This window comes from Haliotis rubra, unplaced genomic scaffold, assembly GCF_003918875.1.
Source record: "Haliotis rubra isolate DU_JTF1 unplaced genomic scaffold, ASM391887v1 Scf261, whole genome shotgun sequence".
Lineage (NCBI taxonomy): Eukaryota > Metazoa > Mollusca > Gastropoda > Lepetellida > Haliotidae > Haliotis > Haliotis rubra.
In genome coordinates, this window is record NW_025766681.1 from 226,825 (window position 1) to 249,371 (window position 22,547).

The 22,547-nt window shown below is 40.6% G+C and overlaps 1 protein-coding gene across 1 annotated transcript; it reads right to left on the reverse strand.

Moving 5' to 3' along the window:
* Positions 1–287: 287 nt before the first annotated feature.
* LOC124280146 lies at positions 288–5,726 on the reverse strand. Its single transcript, XM_046716033.1, has 6 exons — positions 5,690–5,726; positions 3,775–3,843; positions 3,292–3,363; positions 2,796–3,097; positions 2,438–2,542; positions 288–1,437 (listed from the first exon to the last, which is right to left on the reverse strand). Exons 1-6 carry the CDS (start codon positions 5,724–5,726, stop codon positions 925–927), a joined length of 1,098 nt encoding a protein of 365 aa, XP_046571989.1. The 3' UTR covers positions 288–924.
* Between the last annotated feature and the right edge of the window lie 16,821 nt (positions 5,727–22,547).

Consider the following 22,547-nt stretch of genomic DNA (forward strand, 5'->3'; position numbering starts at 1 on the left):
GTAGACATCGATGAGTCTTAATGACTTCCCGGGACAGACAAGAAGCTTTAATGACACAACGTAGACATCGATGAGTCTTAATGACTTCCCAGGGCAAACAAGCAGGTTTAATGACACTAAGAAGACATCGATGAGTCTTAACGACTTCCCGGGACAAACGAGCAGGTTTAATGACTCAACGTAGACATCGATGAGTCTTAACGACTTCACCGGGACAAACGAGAAGGTTTAATGACACTACGTAGACATCAATTGGTCTTAACGACTTCACTGGGACAAACGAGTAGGTTTAATGACTCAACGTAGACATCGATGAGTCTTAACGACTTCACCGGGACAAACGAGAAGGTTTAATGACACTACGTAGACATCAATGAGTCTTAATGACTTCACCGGGACAAACAAGAAGGTTTAATGACACTACGTAGACATCGATGAGTCTTAACGACTTCACCGGGACAAACAAGCAGGTTTAATGACACTACGTAGACATCGATGAGTCTTAACGACTTCACCGGGACAAACGAGCAGGTTTAATGACACTACGTAGACATCGATGAGTCTTAACGACTTCACCGGAACAAACGAGCAGGTTTAATGACAGACATGGTCAGGTTCAGCAGCACATATGTACACATTTGATCAGATTTAGTGACACTATGTGGACACCGAGGATGCTTAACGACATAACCGGGACAAAAAACCAAATGGGATCTTTGACACAACAGGGCATACATATATGTTGAGTGACAAAAAGCAAGAATATATCGTGAATGTCTCGTTTAAACTGTCAGTGGTGTCAGGAGATGCTACTGTCTCTATCTGCAGTACTGTATCACTTAAACCAACAGATGTTCCAAGCAAGACAAAGCCTATGCATGTACTGGAACATTTCACACTTACCTGTACATACACACGATACAGTTATTCTTTGAACAAATTATTGAGGTACAATTGTCCTATTTTCCTCGAGACATGTGCATATTTCTTTTTCACATACTGTATAGAATGTATATTCCGTCTGAACATCTGTAAAAGAATCAAATTGAGGGCAGACTGGTCATACCGGTGACATTTCCCATACCTCCTTTTGCCGAATGAACAAAAATACAGTTTTGTTGCACCTGGATGACACATACAGTTCGGGTCCACTGCGCATGACACCCATGGATCCATTACAAGTCGTCGTGTGAATGGCTGGTTATGTAACATAATAACATTGGCTTCAGATTCGTGATAAACTGAAAAGTGACATGGTTCAGTGTTGAAGTAGGAAAACATATACTTTGAACAATGTTGGGCAAAAGGATATTTCGGCCATGGAGACAACAGCACGCCTGTTTCTTTCAGCAAGTCGAACATTTCTCGTAGGTTTCCCTTGTCGAACCGCCCAGATGCGTCCAACCAAATTGTGTACTCAGCATAGTCAAAATGAGCCTGGAAATAAAATTTACCTGAGTGTTATTGAAAAGAACAGAAGGAATGATATGTTCTTCGTTTTTAGCTCAGGACAGCGCGCCCGAGTACACCCATCGTACATTTCGTGGTTAAAGCTGACGACAGCGTTAATCAGTCAGCATCGTTAATATTGTTAGACATATTGCCGAGGGTCAACTGTCAGCATCGTCAGTATTGTAAGACATATTGCTGAGGGTCAAGACGTCCATATAGAGCTCCAGCCAGGAGTTACAAATATTACTAATTATATTGCTTCCATTATCGGGAAGACATTCTAATAGAAGCTTAGTTATCATTCACACTTTCGGTGAATGTGCAGTGTGGTGACTTTTCCTTGGGTTAATTGTTTTGTTTCGGTTTTGGTGTATTAAATGTTCAGACATAATTCTTCTGGCTTTTCTTTTATTTTGTAAATGGGGAATATGAACTGCCTCGTTCCCAGTTGTTCTTTATCAATGAGTAATCAGTAGAAGAAAACATCAAGTCTGTACTAGACGGTACTGGAATCGACGTTTTGAGCATCGATCTACCATAATGTATGCGATAATTTGCAATGCAAATTTGTACTTAAAATACCTGTGTGCCCCATAAACATCATCTTACGATTCATGTTACTGGATCCAGCAATATGCGCCAATTTTGTGTTCCGTGAATGCGTTTTATTAATTCACATATGAGTGCGTGAGTGCGTGCTTGCGGTGGGGCGTGCGGAGGGGGCCTATTAAGGTCATCTTACGATTTTGAAGAAGTATTTTGGAATAATTCTGTTGTATATAATAAGTTAGTTTCGTGTGTGTCGCCAAACACATGCTACTTGATCCAGCAATATGCTACTTATTTGTGTTCCGTGCATGCGTTTTATTAATGCACATATGAGTGCGTGCGTACGTGCGTGCGTGTGCGAATATGTTACGGATTGCTAAGCCATGTGTGTAGATATTTCTGTTAGAGTTTGAAGATATCATAAAATGCCTGATACCTGTATCACAACGGGCTTCCACGTGTAACACCTCAAGTACGAAAACCGATCAGGAAGTAAATTAAAAGGGTAGCGTTGTATTTCAGCTCTTCCATACTTCTGTAGCTGTAACACAATTAGAATACAAACATGACATGTTATATAGTCGTGTTATTGTCCCACTATCCCGCTAATCCTTCAATTATCGCTTGACTAAACTACCTTTGAAAGTGTAGTTGCAGATATCCTTCAGTTGAAAACATTGTATCTTTACAATGAAAGCCTATTCTTGTAAACGTGGCCAAGTATATAATGCATACCTTCTTGGCATCACATTATTTATGAGACTTGGCTTTACTTGACAAGGTTAATAGCTTACCAGTTTCACCTGACTTTTGTTCAGACCCATGTCGTAATAATAGAACGAGTAGTTGCTCAGATAAGGGAAGATGTATTTATCCAGAGTCATGATCATCTCCTGGGATTCATCAAAGTGATCCGCTGACGCTGCCGTCACAAAGGCATATTTCCTCCTCTCCTGTATGTTGAAAACTCCCTTTATCCTCTCCAGTGCCCCCTCTTTGAGTTTGGTCACGGGTGTAAGAATATTGCGGATGTTTTCTTGGCTGTCAGCCGCCGGAAGTGGGTGTTTGCAGGCAGCTGTATCATTGCACAAGTCCACTGAAACGTTTATAAACAGAAGAAAGATGAATTACAGTTTAGGGTGTCTGGTCCAGACTCTCCAATATAGGTGTATAATGGTCCTATTGATGTTGAATGATATGCAACAAAAGACGACAACTGACTTTTCTGTTATAATTCGGCTGATGCTTTTGCTGGCAGTAATGCTGGAGTCGTAATGATTTGAGCCTTACATGTTTTCTTTTCCTTGCCTGTACACGGAGATAAGGGGGGTAACTCTGACCAAATCTTCTTCTGCTTCAGAGCTAAAACACAGAGAAAAACATTTTTTGAAACATTTCTAAATCTTATCATTTCATCATATCATTCTTTGAAAGGTGCATGCGATCAAGTCCAGAAAGCGGTTGAAGCAGACTGCCATTCACCAAACCTAGTTCTTTTAACTAGGTTACATGCATTCCTATGAAGCAGAAAGGGGGCGGGGGTGTCCAATCAAGTCCACCTTAGTGACAGACTTTATTTAGAACTTTATTTATTTAACTTCCGGGTTAGAATGTGCCTATTGTGTTTGTCTTACGAGGCGACGTAATGGGTCCAACAAAGATATGTAAACACAGCAGAGGAAACAAGTGTACACGGGTGAGCCTCTACACTTTCCTCTGCCTTCACATGTACGTCCCATTTTTTATGACCTCTATCAGGTCATGAGGCCTTACTTGCTATTTTCTGACGAAAAATATCCACCAAGTTGGTGACATCATCTGTGGAATAGACAAGCTGGCTATCTGAAATCAGGAACGAATGAACTATGGTTACTTGTACAATATTTTTCAGGCAATAGCAATGAGCAGTATATATTTCAGGCAATATGAATGACTGTCAAATCACCCCGAAAATATTAAAATGCATAAATAGCAGGACACAGTGATCGCTACCTCTTCTGAATCATTCTGACTTAATTTTAATGTTTTGACATTCTTACCCTCAGTCCTGTAAACTCTGTCAAAAAGAAACGCAACCCCTGTATTTTAGAGATTTTGATCTGAAGTTTTAAGACGACACAGCATTGTTATTATTTAAGACAGAAGTCTGAAATTTGGCAGAATAATAACCAAGATGGGCATGTTTAAAATTGTCATTTCAAAAGTCATCTCACAGACACCAGTTTGTCACCAGGGGGGCGTCTTTCTCAGTATCTCGTATGAGCACCACGAGCTGCAATCACTGCACGGCATCTCCTTGGACAAGAACGGATAAGACGCCGGATTCTTTCCTGGGGAATGGCTCTCCACTCCTCCTGCAGTGCAACGCCGAGCTGTTGCAGCGTCTGTGGCGGCGGCTGACGTTGACGTACGCGTCGACCCAGAGTATCCTACAGGTGTTCAATAGGGTTGAGGTCTGGTGATTTAGAGGGCTATGGCAAGACATTGACGTTGGAATTCTGCAGAAAGTTCATTGTTGCACGTGCAGTATGAGGCCGGGCGTTGTCTGGTTGAAAAATCTGTGTCTGTTGGTCAATAATCGGGAGAAGGTGAGGCTGTAATACGTGGTTGATGTAACGTTGGGCTGTCAGGTTCCCTTCAACGATCACCAAGTCTGATTTCTGGTTGTATGAGATGGATCCCCAAACCATAACGCTTTCTCCGCCAAATCTGTCCCCTGTCGGACGCAGATGGGCGCAAAACGTTCATGACGTCTCCTATACACACGTTTTCTTCCGTCGTGATGTTGCAAAAGAAAAACGGGATTCATCAGAAAACCAGATGCGCCTCCAGTTTTGTAAAGTCCATATCCTTACGTTGTTGCACCACCTGAGTCGTCGGCGGAGATGTAGGGGCGTAGTACAGGTCCAACAACTGGTCTACAGGCACGTAAACCCGCTTCTTTCAGACGGTTCCTAATCGTTTGAGCTGACACTCTCCTCAAACCTGGTATTTGTGTGGCAGTCACGGTTGGTAGGGCATGCCGATTACGCAGGTGATGGACCCGGATGTACCGATCTTGAAGGGGGTCGTGATTCTTGGCCTTCCACTTCTCGGGCGATCGTTGGTCAAATTGAAGTTGTTGTAGCGGCTCCAAAGTCGGGATATCGTTGTTTTGTGAACATTTAGGTGCCGTGCAACAGTTCCAAAACTTTCTCCGGCTTGAACACGACCAATGGCGATATTTCGGTCGGCAGCACTCAATCGTGGCATTTTTCACACAGCTTTCGGCGACAAATGAATGAATATAATACGAAAGCACATGGGCTTTTATACACCCCCTACATTAACTGCCATTTTCATGATTTGCATGTGTTTTTTGTGCGAAGTCACCATGAGGGTCATTTCATGCGTTGTGACGGAATAAGCAATAAAATACACTTATGCGTACAAATGCAGTTGTTTGGATGGTAATCTTCATTAATTACGTGTATAATTTCAATACATTCGAATAACATTTAGTTTGGAAGCAATAACTTCATTCAAACGAATTTTTCATATCTGAGGACAGGGGTTGCGTTTCTTTTTGACAGAGTTTATTTCCTCAGTCCCTGCGTGTTCAGTCGTTGTTTCAAGACACAAGTCCTTCAAACCTGAAATTACGATGGACAAAAATCAGTTATCTAAATTGTTCATTTATCCAACATACCATGGTCCTCTACAAAGAAACATAATAATAATTGCATGTTTAATAATCAATATCATTTAAATGAATATGTCGGTAAAATTTCAGATTTAGAAAATTGTCTAACTGCCTTTAAAAAGTTTTAGAAGTGCAGTTGATAAACTCATTGAAAATGCGGTTCCTATTTTTTGTGAAATTTTCAAAGTGATGACATGCTGATGACAACACATTCACAAATCACAACACATAGTAAATATATAATGCTTTTTTATTTCACTTAACTTTCCACATCTTTTCTATATTGATTTGGGGGAAATATAAAATACAAAACAACAAAAACACTGACGTAAGCGAGTGAGCAATATTCCAGCAATATTGCGGCGGGGGACGCGGGATATGGGTATCACGCATTGTGCCCATGTGGGGAATCGAGTCCGGCTTGACGAAAGAAAGCTTTAACCACAAGATTATCCCACCGCCGCTTTGGTCTTCATATAAGCCAATCCCCACTTTGGCCCCACTATGATTCTGACAGACGAAAGGTCATAGTCAGTGCTGTCTTGGAATCCGCCTCGTCTCTGCAAACTATTGTTTAAGTTATTCGTTCACATACTCAACACATTCGGTTTTCTTGTGATGTCCACCACCACCACCAGCAGGCCCAGGGTATACAAAGTGCCGAGAAGTAGCACTGAAACTGATAGTAAACAGGTGCGAGGTGGATGTGGAACCACTTTGAACAGTATTCGGAATTTATAAGCTAATAATGAAAAGAATGATGGGATATGCATATGGAACGTTCTACGGCTACAATGTGTGTAAACATCATGGTACATTATACATGTACTTCTAATAGCCTGTGTAAATAACATAGTACATATCACACATATTCAATACTTATGTACATTTGATCGTCGGTTTAAATATACTGAACCACAAAAGAAAGGTCGCGTTTCAAAACCAAATGCAAAATTTTGTTCTTGCAAGGTGGTGTTTTTATTATGATTGTACTGTTTTGTTGACATGTTTTTCAATCCAAAATTTGACAGTCAGTACCAACATCAGTGTGTTTTCTGATGAAAGAGCATATAGACCAAACGCACCGAAAAAGGCAGACATGGTAAAAGGTTCCGTATGACATTCGTGAAAATGAAAATGCACGTGCATGTCATGACAACCCTACCAATGAAAGCGAGTCCCAACCTCACCTGAAATCATTTTTTTTTTGACACAATCACCATGCCACGACTTACGAGATATCAGAGGAAACATGTCTTGGGACGATTGCAAGCACGGAAGGTAGCCAATCATTTTAATGTTCATGCGAGGACAATCTACCGACTGCAGGAGTGGTATCAGGTCACTAACAGCACCCAAGATCGTCCACGCAGAGGCCGACATTCAGTAACAAATCAACGTCAAGACCGACAGATTGTGCGCTACCATCTTCATGATCGCTTCCTCAGAGCGACGGAAACTGCACGCCATACTACTGGGACTAGGAACAGACCCATTAGTGCCGATTCCGTGCGTCAACGTTTGCGCGGAAGAAACCTATGCTGTCACAGACCCTATCGTAGTCCTATCCTCACTGCTCATCACCGCCCAAACCGACTGCAATGGGCAACTCAGCATCGAAATTGGCGTTATCGACGATGGAGAACTGTGCTTGTATCTCTTGAAAGCCAATATTTTGTTTCGACAGTCGATGGCAGAGTGTGAGTATGGCGAAGGCGTGGGGAACTGTTTTCCAATGAGTGTACTTTTTGAAAGAGACTCGTTGGGTGGTCCAAGCATCATAGTGTGGGTGGCAATCGGTCTGAAACAGTTAGTTGACACCGTGGTGTTCTAGAATCTTGGTCCAGGATGAGGAAATGACGTGACAGCTGCTCGCTATATTGATTAAGCAATAAGACCCCACGTTGTACCACATTTTGGACGTTACAGAAATCACATCTTCCAGCAAGACAAAGGTCGTGCCCACACTGCTTGAGCAACATTGGACTTCCTAAGACAACATGGCATCCAAACCCTACAATAACTTGCACTCAGTCCGGATTTAAGTCCAATAGAACACCTTTGGGACGAGATTCAAAGAAAGACTGAATGGCCTCCAACCAAGGCCGACAACTGCGACTGGACTCGATCAGGCATTTCGCAGAGTATGGACTCAAGTGCCTATGACCTTCATCAACCGGCTAATTCATTCCATGTACAGACGATGCAACGATTTCGTCGAGGTCCATGGAGGCCACTCATGATACTGACTTTGGGGTATCTTAATGGTACCATTTTTGGTGATTTTGTTTGTGTGACCTCTAAATGTGATTCCCGAAAATGTGTTAACCATAATTGTCAAGTTTGAACTCAGTCCCTCCGTTTTGATTGCTAATTAGAGTGAATTAAAGTGTGTGCTGTAAGAAACCACTATTGGTGCGACATTTCTTTTGTGGTTCAGTATATTATGATACATTGTACACTTCATTATTATTATTATTGTCACAGCTGTTTTTCCTGTTATCCCCATTGAAAATTGTTTCTCTGAAAAATCGATGGTGTTCTATGGTGTTGATGATGTCTTTTGCAAGTGTAAACTAAAACGGACCAAATTATCTAGGTTCAGTTTTCGCAAAACAAACATGACTCGTGCATTCGGCAGAGTAAGTATAGATACAAGACATAACTAATCAGGATTGACTTCATTTATTGCGAGATTTAGGCCTAGTAAGTGTGTATATATTAAATGTACTTTAAACGGGGTAAGTTTAGATATATTTGTACTTGAGACAGGGTAAGTATACATATATATGTACATGTACTTACGACTAGGGTAAGTGTACTGGAATATATATATATATATATATGGATTTGGGGATCATGTGGAGGGTGATCAGTCATGATCTGGGGTTGTGTATCCTACGACTGCAAGTTGCCTCTTGTGACAGTCAGAGGGAACCTTAGTGGTCAACAATATCAGGATGCCATCTTATGTCCAGTTGTTATCCCTCATTCCGATAACCACCCTCTGCGCACAAGACCTGTCTACATGGACGACAATGCTAGACCACACAAAGCCATAGCGGTAACCGAGTTATTGTGACAAGAAGCCATCACCACCCTCCCTTGCCCAGCTTGTAGTCCGGATCTGAACCCGACAATCAGGAACCGTGATCCCCCAGTACAGAATCTGGCTCAGCTGAAAGCAGCACTTCATGCAGAAAGGAACAGGTTGATGCATTCAAAGAATTGTACAGAGTATGAGACGGAGGTTCCAAGCAGTCATCAATGTCCGTGGATCCTACACACGATATTAAGTTTTCCTTGCTCAGAATAACTTGCAAATGGACAATGAACATTTCTAACACCTAATATGGTCAGTGCTTTGCCTAATTTACCCGCATTGAGGATAGTTTTATCATGTTAATTTTTCTGTTGAAATGTACCATTCAGCAAAGTTTCAATGTTTCAGTGTACGCACTTAAAATCAGTAAAAATCAGTTGGTCATAGTTTGCCTTTGTCATCTGCTATAAAAAAGACGTTTGTTTGATTGTTTATAACACTCATGAAAATTTCCCACAATCTCAAAGTGATCACTCAGAAAAATATAGGGTGTTGCTTAACTTTTGTCCAGGTGTAAAAAAATATTTATCTTACCTCAAATATAAATGTCATTTCCTGAATGGCTGAGCGCACTTCTTTTATTTTTATTGTACCACGATCATAAGCGAATATCTTTTTAATGTTACCCGCTGAAAATGCCGAACTGTTGTAATTCTGGTACTTCGTGTTAGTCATTCTTTATCTCGAATCATTGAGTCACGTATGATGTACGGGCATCACCGACTATTTGCGAATGCAAATCGATGGAAGGAGATAACTCTAAATTTGTAGATAAATATGCATGTAGGTGTAGATAAATATGTTCTTGAGACAAGGTAAGCGTAGATAAATAAGTACTTTATACCGGGAAAGTGTAGATGTATGTGTTTAGACAGCCTAAATGTAGATATGCATGTAGTTTAGACAGGGTCAATGTAAATATATATGTATTTCAGACAGGGTAAGTTCAGATATATACATACTTTAGACACTCTAAGTGTATATATATGTCTACTTTAGACAGCTAAGTGAAGATATGTAGATGTATTTGAGACTGGGTAATTGTAGATATACATGTGCTTGAGACAGAGTAAGTGTTTATAAATAAGTATGTATATAAGACAGGGTAAGAGTGTATATATATACAGTGTAAGTGTAGATAAATACGTACTTGGGAGAGGGCAAGTATAGATATAGTTAATTCACAATGGGCAAGGTAAGTGTAGATATGTACACATGTACTTTAGGTAGAGTAAGTGTATATCTGAGATCGAGGTTATAGTTTTCTTGTTTATTGTTGTTGTTGACATTTCAAAAAATGGACGCACATGCGACATAAAAGATGTCCAGTGATATATTCATTGTTTTGGCTGGTATCGTATGTTCCTGTGTTTTTCAGATGAACAATTGCCTTGTCTGTGAGTGCTTTAGCCACCATACGTGGAAAATACGTTTACATTTGCGAGATAATATCATCGATAAACGACCCGTGAAGGTCCGGGTTAGAATATTGATCTTCAATAACCCATGCTTGTCGTAAGAGGCGACTGACGGGATCGGGTGGTCAGGCTCGCTGTCTTAGTTGACTATTACGCAGATCGATGGACTTGCTGTTGATCACTGGATTGTCTGGTCCAGACTCGATTAATTACAGACCGCCGCCATATAGCTGGAATATTGCTGAGTGCGGCGTAAAGCTAAACTCACTCACTCACTCATCGATAAACACTTGCTTATAACGTTGTCAGAATGCCTTCAATGTTTCAAATACTGAAACGGTGAATCAAACGTGTTACAAACCATAGGCAGTCCTGACACGCCGAATGGCCATCTTGCGTCAATCTCTTCATACGCAGAACCTCAGAAGATAAACGGAAAAGAACATATAAAACATTCATATTCAACATCAAAGTTTAGCGCGGGTCGACTTCGTGTCCATAGCGAAATTTCAAAATGTCGACTTCTTGTCCATAAACTCACCAACCTACTCTGCTCAAATCACTAATTAGCAATCCATTGTACATCAACCTAGTCAATTGTATATACTCACCATGCAGCTATGTATATATCTCCTTTTTTCAACTCTTTGTATCACTACGTTAGGTAACGGTGTTAGTACCTACATGGAAACGTCGCACCTATTGCAATAACGAAGTTGACTATCCATAGAATTTGGTTTTCCTTCATCTTTACAACTTCTAAAATGCCTCTCAAAGAAGTAACATTTATATCACTATAGTATTGTATGAACAAAACACCTGGAAGCAGAAATACTTTGATATTTAGGTTATTTTAATGTTGTTTGTAATGAGTTAACGATTTTGTTAATATAGCTTAATGTTGTGTTAAACATGACGTTTCGAGGGGTAATTATGACACCTTCTGCAGGTGAAACAAATAAGAAAGTTGACATAAAAAATCTTTGATTCATGTTCAGCCCTTATAAATGCTAAATGGTGTCGTCTTATACAACCGACAATTGTTGCTAGCGATCAATTCAAACCGCAAAAAAAACTGTTGGTTGAAAGTATTGTACATTGACGGATCTTGTCCAGACACTATTGTGCCTGCTACGCAAAGTGTAATCTGTTTCGGCTCAAATTCAATACCGGCTTATCTCTGACGCTGACAATATATGTTTACAGTGGATCACCAACTGACAATCATCTTTCTGTCAGGTCATTAGGTTTCGATCGATTCTAGAATGATATTTACAACAACTTGCAATGTCACAAGATTCCATTTTTATCAATGGATAGCGTTCTCGGCAGGTCAAAGCCAACGGATATTTTCGGTGTCCGTTGGGGTCATGTAACGGATATCGATGCAAATTAGAGAGGTCATATGCAAATTGTAGGGACTACTTCCACAGAGTATGCAAACATGGCGTCACGCCCATCCATCGGCGATCGTGTCCGGATTGACGATACTGGTTACGGTACTGTTAGTGCTCTGATCCAAGAAAATGCATGTCTGGTATTGATAGATGGAGTGAATTACGAAGCGAAGATAGAACTTTATAGGCTTACGAATATACCAACACCAGTTCCCCAACCGAACGTCAGTGTTACCGAGCAGACGGCACAGCCAATTGAGTGATCAGTGGAAAATTGTGTCCGCGAACTTGTGACGTAACGCACATATTTGCGACGTCATAGATACTGTGCATATTCACGAAGTTTAGTTTCATTCTTTGCCAAAGCTCGCTAAATACGATGTTTATTCCTAATGCAGGGTATTAACCATCCCAAAACACACTCACGTGATAACCTATATTTAATTATTCAAAAGTTACATACATATACTTAACTGATACTCAGTAAGAATAATTAACTATATATAAACTGATCCACAAAATGTAATTTTGAATGGTTCCAGAGAGTAAACTGGTGAGAAAAATCCACTAACGATGGCAATGAAACATGATATGATGTACTTCAGTACTATTAACCTTCTAGCGCCTCACAGGCAGCTTGGGATATCCGGAGTAATAATAATAATAATAATAGCGCCTTGAACAAGATATTCATCCTGGAATGATGCCATAAAAGTGGACTATTATAATTATCATTATTACTCGGCCACACTTTAACACAATCTTCTCTCTTCTATGTTATGAGCAAGAAAAATAGGAGAAGGAAAATGATACAAATAACAACTTACGAGAGATTTGAGGCTGTCAAAATATCCTGTCTTGAGCGATATCTTTTCGCCAGCACTACCTTTCGTGGCCAAAGTGCAGTGAGGCTTCGTTACAATATACTGACATTCCAGACGAATCAACCTACCGCAAAAAAAAACAACCGCGCAATGTTCAGTCATACAACTCGTGTTGTGTCACACAATGTCGAGTATTAGTCAATACGTCCTCGCCACTGTGTGATCACATGAAACCCGTTTGATTTCTCCAGGGCATGTCGGTACGCCGTGATATCATTCTTCGTTTGTTACTGTTTTGGGGTGTCAGTGTTACCTGCCAGGGAGTCCAGAGTGGGTCTTTACACAGTCGCCAGAAGCTGTACGTGTTTGCCGAGTCATATTTTCTTGCTAATAGTATTCTCGAGCACAGCCTATTGTATGGTGCCATACAGTTTGTATACACAGCACTAAAAATAGTGTTATTATTGCATTGTTCATAGTTCTAGATACAGCTTAACCACATTGTATGACAGTCAAAGTATATCGATTGTCTTTCCACAGTATCTTCGTTCATCAAATCCAATACGTAAATGCACTCCCAAGCCATCAGTGAATGTGCGGGTACATTTAGGCTTGCTACTGTTCTACATAAAAGGTGATATAAATGTCCCTCTTCTTCAACCCTAGGTAACAATTCCACGTTGTCAAAACGTTATGCTTTCGTTGTTACAACGTTATTTTATGGACTCCCATTTACGTTGTCTCAACGTTGTGGCTTGACGTTGTGATACGTCATTTTTACGTCGCCACAAGGTTAAATTATTTGATGTTAACGTATTTTACGTTGTCTTAACGATCTATTTAACGTTAATAGTTGAACAGTTTTCCCAATAGTGAACAGTACGTATGAAACAAAGCAGGACTTCCCTTTTTAAAATTCACATGTTGTTTTGGTCGTGTTTTCTGAAGCTGTAGCTGAATAGTGAAGAAAGAATCTCAAAGTGAAAAGCATTACAGAAAACTCTATTGTGACACCAAGTTATAAGAAACGTTGTAACGTTGTGAGGAGCCCAACGCATAATGGTTCCTCTACGTATATTTACAACGTTGTTATCACGCTGTGACATAACGTTGCACAGTGACGTAATTTCAAAGTTGTGACAATGTTGTGTCATGACGTTACCAGTCTGCACCCTTCCCACAACGTTATGTCATGACGTTACCAATCTACAACCTTCCCACAACGTTATGTCATGATGTTACTAATCTACAACCTTCCCACAACGTTATGTCATTACGTTACCAATCTACAACCTTCCCAAGTTGTGTCATAGTGTTACCAATCTACAACCTTCCCTTAACGTTGTGTCATGACGTCACCAGTCTACAACCTTCCCACAACGTTATGTCATGACGTTACCAATCTACAACCTTTCCACAACGTTGTATCATGACGTTACAAGTCTACAACCTTCCCACAACGTTGTGTCATGACGTCACCAGTCTACAACCTTCCCACAACGTTGTGCCATGACGTCACCAATCTACAACCTTCCCACAACGTTATGTCATAGTTTTACCAATCTACAACCTTCCCTTAACGTTGTGTCATGACGTTACAAGTCTACAACCTTCCCACAACGTTATGTCATGGCGTTACCAATCTACAACCTTCCCACAACGTTGTGTCATGACGTAACCAATCTACAACCTTCCCACAACGTTGTGTCATGTCGTTACCAACCTACAACCTTCCCACAACGTTATGTCATGGCGTTACCAATCTACAACCTTCCCACAACGTTGTGTCATGACGTAACCAATCTACAACCTTCCCACAACGTTGTGTCATGTCGTTACCAACCTACAACCTTCCCACAACGTTATGTCATGACGTTACCAATCTACAACCTTCCCACAACGTTATGTCATGGCGTTACCAATCTACAACCTTCCCACAACGTTGTGTCATCACGTTACCAGTCTACAACTTTCCCACAACGTTGTGTCATGACGTCACCATCCTACAACCTTCCAACAACGTTATGTCATGACGTCACCAATCTACAACCTTCCCATAACGCTGTGAAAACGTAGTGTGTTACCTGGGACCCGAGCATTGATTAAGAAAATATCCATATGCATGAACATGAATGCGCTTTGAAGATTATGTCTGAAATTCCCTCTTCTAAGATGTTATTCATTCATTGTAGGGAAGGCAAAAGTACTGAAAGCTGAATGCATGATATATCTCTCCTTTTTTGACACATTACTAAATCACCATTCATGGCGTTATTTAGTGTATGTTTTGAAATCAAATATTTACCCAGAACTAAGAATGCCTGTCATACATTCAAGACGTTTAAATAAACGTTTCAAGCAACTTAGAATATTGTGACGCACAACAGTGTTGCTTCGAAATCTGTGAACCCTGAGAAAACTTATAGTAATATCTACCACTGCGTAACCAGTGAACAAGAAACTCACGAAACTGATGTTTGTGACAAAATGGTTGGTTGGTTGGTTGGTTGTTTAACGCCGAAGTCACTAATATTCCAGCTAAATGGCTAACCCTGCCCATCTCATCAAATACTAATTTACATTTTCGCGCATTTTCGTTTTTCGGTTGTACAAAAACAACAACAAAACAAAAACAACAAAAAACGTGGTCAACGTATGGGTTTTTGCATACTAATATCGTACGTCATACGAGTGTCGTATCGCGTGGACCTGTGCCGTAACGACTTGACCTAGCATCCTAACGATTTGATTGGATAACCGATAACCTCTAACTTAGGTCACGTTGTGACGGAACTACTTTCATTCATTTATTCTACAACTTTTGTTACGTCAATTAAGTTAGACGAGACATCGCACGTGATCGTGATTACTTGAAAATATCTTTTTTTTTAAAAGACATAAATAGGTAAATGTTAACACTACAAGATCATGATTATACGTATCAATCACAAATTCTAACTAATTTACAGTTTATGAAAATAAATAAAAGTTCGCCTGCTGTGTTATCCTGATGACGATGTCTTTGCAAAACATGGCGACTTCCGTTCGTGTTAACGACACCGTCAAAATCGATGGAACAGTTCGAAGAAGAGTCACTTCCATCGTTAAACTTCTCGGAACATTCAGTGTGTTCAATATCAAAACTTGGGATGGCGAAATAAGGCCAGTGCACAGACATAGCCTTACAGTGGTTCCTGAAACTGTATCAATGGCCCTTCTCACTAACAATGATCAGCTTTCCCCACCGGAGGATATTTTGGAAGAACTGATGAACGATAACTTCTTTTAGGAGGTAAATGACGAAAGTACTTTCAACTATGATTGCTCATTCAATTGCAAACATGGAGTGGATTCCAATGGAGTGGAGTTCTTGGAGTATAATGAACGCCAAACTAAAACCCGCACCGGTAGTGACACCCGCAACGTATGAGACATCGCTCCCCGTGCATGGGTCACGAACGACGCTCGCTGTCCCGTATTTCTGTACAAGTTGTACGCCAGTCTCCGTCCTAGAGATTACCACTCTCCTGACACACCTTTCTATTTCGCCACAAGTCCCTATGGTTTTAAACACGTTCCCGTTGGCAAAAATAGAATTGGATCTATAATGAGGAGAATGGCTAGTTCAGCTGGCATTACCGGCAAACGTTTGACAAACCATTCAGCTAATAAGACCTTGATTCAGTCTCTTCGTTCCAGTGGTGTTGCTGGTACTGAAATAATGCAGATTTTTGGACACGAAAACGTTCATAACGTGAACAATTACACCAGTATGACAGCTGTTCAGCACTGTCAGCTGAGCAACATCATTTCCTATAATGGTGACCTTGCCCTTCCGCAAACCATGCCGTCTCAGTCCAATGCAGTCACTGCTGGTAGATCTACTAGGCCTTCACTGACACTGGAACAATTAACATTAACTTTGGTAACAACTAGTGGTGGTCCGATTAATTGAAATAATCAAAGACTGGTCGCAGTGACTAAATGACCAAGCAATCGATCATGTTTTCTCGTAATCGAACACAAACAATTCTGGAACACTTGTTTTCAAAAACAATATTTTTCACAAGGTTGGTTTTGTCTGTTACATGTCATAAGCACTACAAGCTCGTTTCAAGTCATGATTGAATATATCTTAAAGACTCCAAGAAATTTTTGTTCCTGACATACTAGTCATCCTTTGGAGATGTGAAATTTTGCCACCCCCCCCCCACCCCAAAACTACATGTTTTTCCTTATTTTTAATGTGCATTAACAAATTTCATTAATGACGCTAACCAATTTTTTTCGATGATTGATCGGTTGTAATAAACCAATCATCAATTATGAGATTTTAACCAATTCCCAACACTAGTAGCAACCACTGCCAGGTAGAGGGAAAGCGTGAGAATTCCACTTCACGTCCAGTGACCGACCCAAAATTAAGGTGAGTTGATAGTTCGTTATCCATCTATGATGAGAAATAAGTGTTTGTTGATGTTAAAATTTTAAAGCATTTTGTCTTCCTTATTATGTAAAACAAATAAGAACTAATTTCAATTGCACATAATCAGGAATAACTAGTGAAGTGCAAAGTTAGTCTTCAACAAAACCTATTTATAGCACCGGTTTTAGTTTAAAAGCATACAGATAACAAAAATTCGCTATTTTGCCAATTTTATGCATGTAAAACGTGGGTAATGAATAAAATACAACACGCGGTCTCATTACATACGAATTCTACAAAACTCGTGACCTCGGAACACACGGAATTTCACTCGGTCAGATACCATAGGAGGTGAGGTGAAATTGGGTTTAACGTCGTGCTTGAGAATATTTCGCTCATATGACGACTCGCATGCATGTGTATGTGTATGTGCGGCTGCTTGTACTAGCCCAGACTGAAGCTGGTTTTATAGTGCTAGCCCACTGAGATACCATGCCGCAGTGAAGCATGAATACCCCACTCACACACATTATACTGACTCCGAGTCGACCAGTCCTTGTTGTACCCATTAATGCCGAGCGCCAGGCAGGGACCAACAAGTACCATATTTTAACGTCTTTTGGTATGACGCGGTCGGGGATCGAACCTGCGACCTTCCGCTCTCCGGGCGGACGCTCTAACCACTACACTACGGAGGCGGTCAGATACCATAGGAAGGTAAATCGTTTCGTATAATTCCTATGTAATGAGACCTCGTGTAGTATTCTACCATCTTGCATGATACATTCTCCTGATCTTTATACCACCGTGTTGTGGCCGTCTACCGTCTTGTATGATACATTCTCCTGATCTTTACACCACCGTGTTGTAGCCGTCTACAGATAGATGTATGCATTAGAAAGAGTCGACTACCACCAGGATACATATATACAATAAGAGGAGATTATACAATCTGGGTAGATATGTACAACTCGGGTAGATGTATACAATAAGAGGACATTATGCATTTTGGGTAGATGTATATAACTCGGATAGATGTATACGATACGAGGAGATTATACAATCTGTGTAGATGTAGATGTGTACAATACAAGGAGATTATACAATCTGTGTAGATGTAGATGTATACGATACGAGGAGATTATACAATCTGTGTAGATGTAGATGTGTACAATACGAGGAGATTATACAATCTGGGTAGATATATACAACTCGGGTAGATGCATATAATTTATGTTGATGTATGCTAACACCATACCCCACCTAGATCCTGTTATGTTTAACGATATGAAGCAATAGGTAATACTAACAAAGAACCGTTCAGTGAGAAGCATATTCACGCACAAGGGCTGACTGGCTGACTGGCTGAGTGACGAGCGAACGCTTTAACCACTAGGTTACCCCACCGCCCCAACGCACAAGGGCAAGTAAATCCTCTCCACCAATCCTGTTGCTGATAAATATTTCATATCGTCAAATTTTCTTTCTTTCAAGTTTTGTCGACTTACAAACCGACCCTTACACAAAAGATGTCTGTGTACACGGTATATCCCTGGGACTAGCAGCATCACAAACAATCATGCATGAAACCATTCAGAACAAAGTAGGATAGACAGCTAAGTTTTACTGCAGATACAAAACAGTTGTTCAGTTCAACTAACCCGGAACCATTAAGGTAATGTTTGCTCATACTTAAACTCACCACTGTAGGTTTGAAAGGAGGTCGCCTGAAAGGCATTTGAATCAGTTTGTCAAGCTCGGTTGTCAAGCTCGGTTGCTCGGCATATGGTGTGCCATCGTGCTTGTCAACATTGGGCGTTTCTTCTACAATATATGTGATATCAGTCGTATTAAGTGGACGCCCGTCAACATGGACGTTTGTTCTACAATATATGTTATATCAGTCGTATCGGGTGGACACCGTCAACATGGGACGTTTGTTCTACAATATATGTTATATCAGTTGTATCGAGTGGACACCGTCTACATGGGACGTTTGTTCTACAATACACAAAACGCCAAAAGAAACGTTACCATCCTTCCTTAATGACGGAGGTACCTATCTTCAGCTGGCGTTGTGATGCGTGGACGTTCATTTCTTGGTCTGTCTGCGGTGACCCCAGTCTGTCTGAAGCGCTGAATAAGTCTAATAACCGTGATACGGTGGCGTTGGCAACAGCATTGTATGTCGACCCCATCTGCACCATCCCAATGGCTCTTTCTCTTTTCTTCAGCTGTTACTCGTAGCATAATTCTCGTACTTATGTATCATATCATGCATTCTAGTCTCTCTTTATACGCGATAGAATCACTCTACATGTGAAATGGCTGCAAATACTGCCTGAAAATTGCTGCGTTTTGGCGATTGATATTGCTATGTGTAAACAGGAAATGGAAAAATGTTACATTGCAAGCAAAAATGTTAACAAAGATAATTTTAGATGTTCCTGTACATTTTATCACGATATCAAAGACACGTTTTACTTGTTTTCACTAATGTAAATTAGCAGAAAATGTTTTAAAAGACTGAAATCATAGGAGTGATTATTAAACAATTTTACACACTCTACAACAGTTGTTTCTTGTTTTAATAGTTGAAAATGGTGACTTTAAATGGTTTATCTTTGTCTCAAAGCAGAATTTTATTTCAACCTTGCTTTAGGACATCTAAATCATTGTTATTGGTTTATTTCGACATGGACGAAAAAGAACAATTTAACTTTTCTGAAAAAGATGCATTTCACCTAAATATGAATGCATTTGAGAATTGTTTTTCGTGATTTGCATAAAGCTGTGTTGTTAAGCTTTCGTTTAAACTAATACCTTCTAACATATGGTTTAAACATATTTTATTCTATTCAAGAAGAAAGAAAAGGATTGGCAAACAAGCCTAAATGGCTTATATTAATGCCGCTCCATAATACATGTGAAGGTTCACATTTGTGCAAAATACATATTTATAGTGGTTATAACAAGTTATCTCTGAATAATAACAATCATGGATATCAACAATTTATCTTGGTTCAGTTTCGTGGCCAGTTGATACAAATAAAAAATATAAGAGAAGCTACAAAACTTTATGAATCAAAACGTTTTGATGTAATAATGAATTGATGGACTGACCGTAGAATATCCATATTCGTCTGATGAGACATATCTTTGAAAGTTTTGAAATAATTCATGAAGGTAGGAGCGTAACGTTTCTTTTGGCGCTTAGTGTATATGTGATGTCAGTCGTATCAAGTGGACACCCGTCAACATGGGACGTTTGTTCTACAATATATGTGATAACAGTCGTATCGGGTGGACACCGTCAACATGGGACGTTTGTTCTACAATATATGTGATAACAGTCGTATCGAGTGGACACCGTCTACATGGGACGTTTGTTCTACAATATATGTGATAACAGTCGTATCGAGTGGACACCGTCAACATGGCACGTTTCTTCTACAATATATGTGATATCAGTCGTATCAAGTGGACACCGTCAACATGGCACGTTTCTTCTAATGTATGCAATATCAGTCGTATCGAGTGGACACCATCGACATGGTACGTTTCTTCTACAATATATCAGTGATATCAGTGGACACCATCGTATCGGTAGTGGACACCGTCAATATGGGACGTCGTTCTTCTACAACATATATACTTCTACAATATATACTCTCCCAAAAAAGAAACTCATATAGGAATTTCACCTGTATTTTTATGTTTAGTTTGAAACATCTTGTAGGCTTTATGAGTCAATGAAATATAGCGAAATTGCAGACTGGGAATGCAGACTTATCCGTCTTTGGCACCAACTCGAGGAAAGTCAGTGTGAGTGTCACATGGAGACGTGTGGTGCATGGCGCTGAAGTCAATACCTGGTGTGACCACCGTGGACATCCAGAACTGCACGGCATCACCTCGGCATTGAACGAATAAGTCTCAGAATCTCGTGTTGCCCAATCGCAGCCCACTCTGCCTGTAGTGCCGGTGCGAGTTGCTGAAGTGTCTGGGGCTGAGGGTTAAGGCGTCGCACCCAGCATCCCACAGATGTTTGGTCGGGTTTAAGTCCGGTGATCTTGAAGGCCAGGGGAGCACATTGATGTTGTGGTTCTGGAGGAAGTCTCTAGTGTGACGTGCTGTGTGGCATTGTCCTGTTGAAACAACTCCCTCTTGCGATCAATGATTGGAAGGAAGTGTGGTCGTAGGATTTCGTCATAGTACCGTTGAGCTGTCAGGTTGCCCTGGATCATCAGCAATCACTTCTCCTAAGGCAGGTGATCGCTCCCCACATCATAACACTGTTCCCGCCGAATCTGTCCACCTGGGGAACGCAAGCGTCGGCGAAACGTTCACGTCGACGTCTGTACACCCGCATTCTTCCATCGCGTCGTTCCAATTATGTCGCGCTGTCATGTTGTAGAAGTATTTTCCGTGTTCTGCAGGTCACGGAATTGTTGACTTTCATCGTCAGATCAGTCCTGATTTTGAATCTGATCGATTCTCGGTACCTTGTTTGGTGGACTGTCGGTTTGTCTTGCAACATGAGCACAAGACATTCTGTTAGATGGACCGTCGATATCCGCACAGGTTTCAAAAAGGATTGTCACAAGGATAATAGCGTCGTCCTTCGCTGTACAGTCTGTCCACTGTCGGATTGGCCCGCATAGCTCGCCTCTTTGCTTCTTTGAACATTGGCATCAGTTCTTTTCGCCTCTGTACAATTTCAATTGGTATTTTTGAGTGCCTTTTTTGCTGGTCAAAATCTCCCAGCACTCGTCACGACTGGCAATTTTCAACTATGGTGCGAGGTTTATGTGACGTTACGTGGCCCAGTCCTGTACCCCCCGCACCCCCGTAACAGATCATTTTGTAATAAATGTGTTCACGATATCTCTTGGGTTTTCTCCTGCCATTTCTGATATTCCAAGAAATAACAGATTGTTTCCCATAGGTCGAGTCTTGAGATCAATTACTACGTCCTTCATATCTGTCTGATCTTGATATATATCAATGTCATAGAAAACATCATCAAAATCTCTCGTAGTTCTGTCACGATCTTAAGTGTACAAACTTTCTAGTTCTCTCTGTGTATAATTCAGCTTCTGTGCCTCAGACTTAACATCATCACACTTTGAAACTGCGGTTTTCACACACGGTTCAAGTTTGTCAACATGTGATATTGTCTCTATGATCGAGCGACCAGGTAGGGCAGTTAGAGGCCCTATGCAATCAACAAGGTGATATAGTTTATGTCTCCTGTAATGAGCCTTGAATGACTGGATAATCAATCCCAGCGTCTAGGGGCTGCAGGTGACTTGTTGTAGGTAGCAGCCAGTCACATGTGTTATCCCATCTGGTATTACATTACCACTTAAAGCACTAAAGAGTTTGGTCAAATAATTTGAGTCATTTCAGTTAGGTATGTATACTACATGCAGCTAGGGGGAAAATTACTTTCGTTCCAAAAACCATTGGCAAATGGCATTATATCCAGTTTGGCATTATAACCAGGGAATTATAAGGGCAGGAAATCCGTTCTGGCAAAAACATGGCATTATATCCAGGATGGCATTATAACCAAGGGCATTATAACCAGGGTTCAGTGTACATGAAATCCCTACTGGTCCAGAGTGTGGTGTGAAAGACACGTAATCTAGAGAAACAAGCGAATGCGATTTCAACACTGTCTGTTCCCAACT

Bases quoted from the DNA above. Each gene is read 5' to 3' on its own strand.
- LOC124280146 (XM_046716033.1), bottom strand. From the start codon at position 5,726: ATGCAATTATTATTATGTTTCTTTGTAGAGGACCATG. The intron at 3,844-5,689 runs GTATGTTGGATA...TCCTGATTTCAG, and splicing joins TTTCTTTGTAGAGGACCATG to ATAGCCAGCTTGTCTATTCC. The intron at 1,438-2,437 runs GTATCAGGCATT...TTTTATTTCCAG, and splicing joins GGAAGCCCGTTGTGATACAG to GCTCATTTTGACTATGCTGA.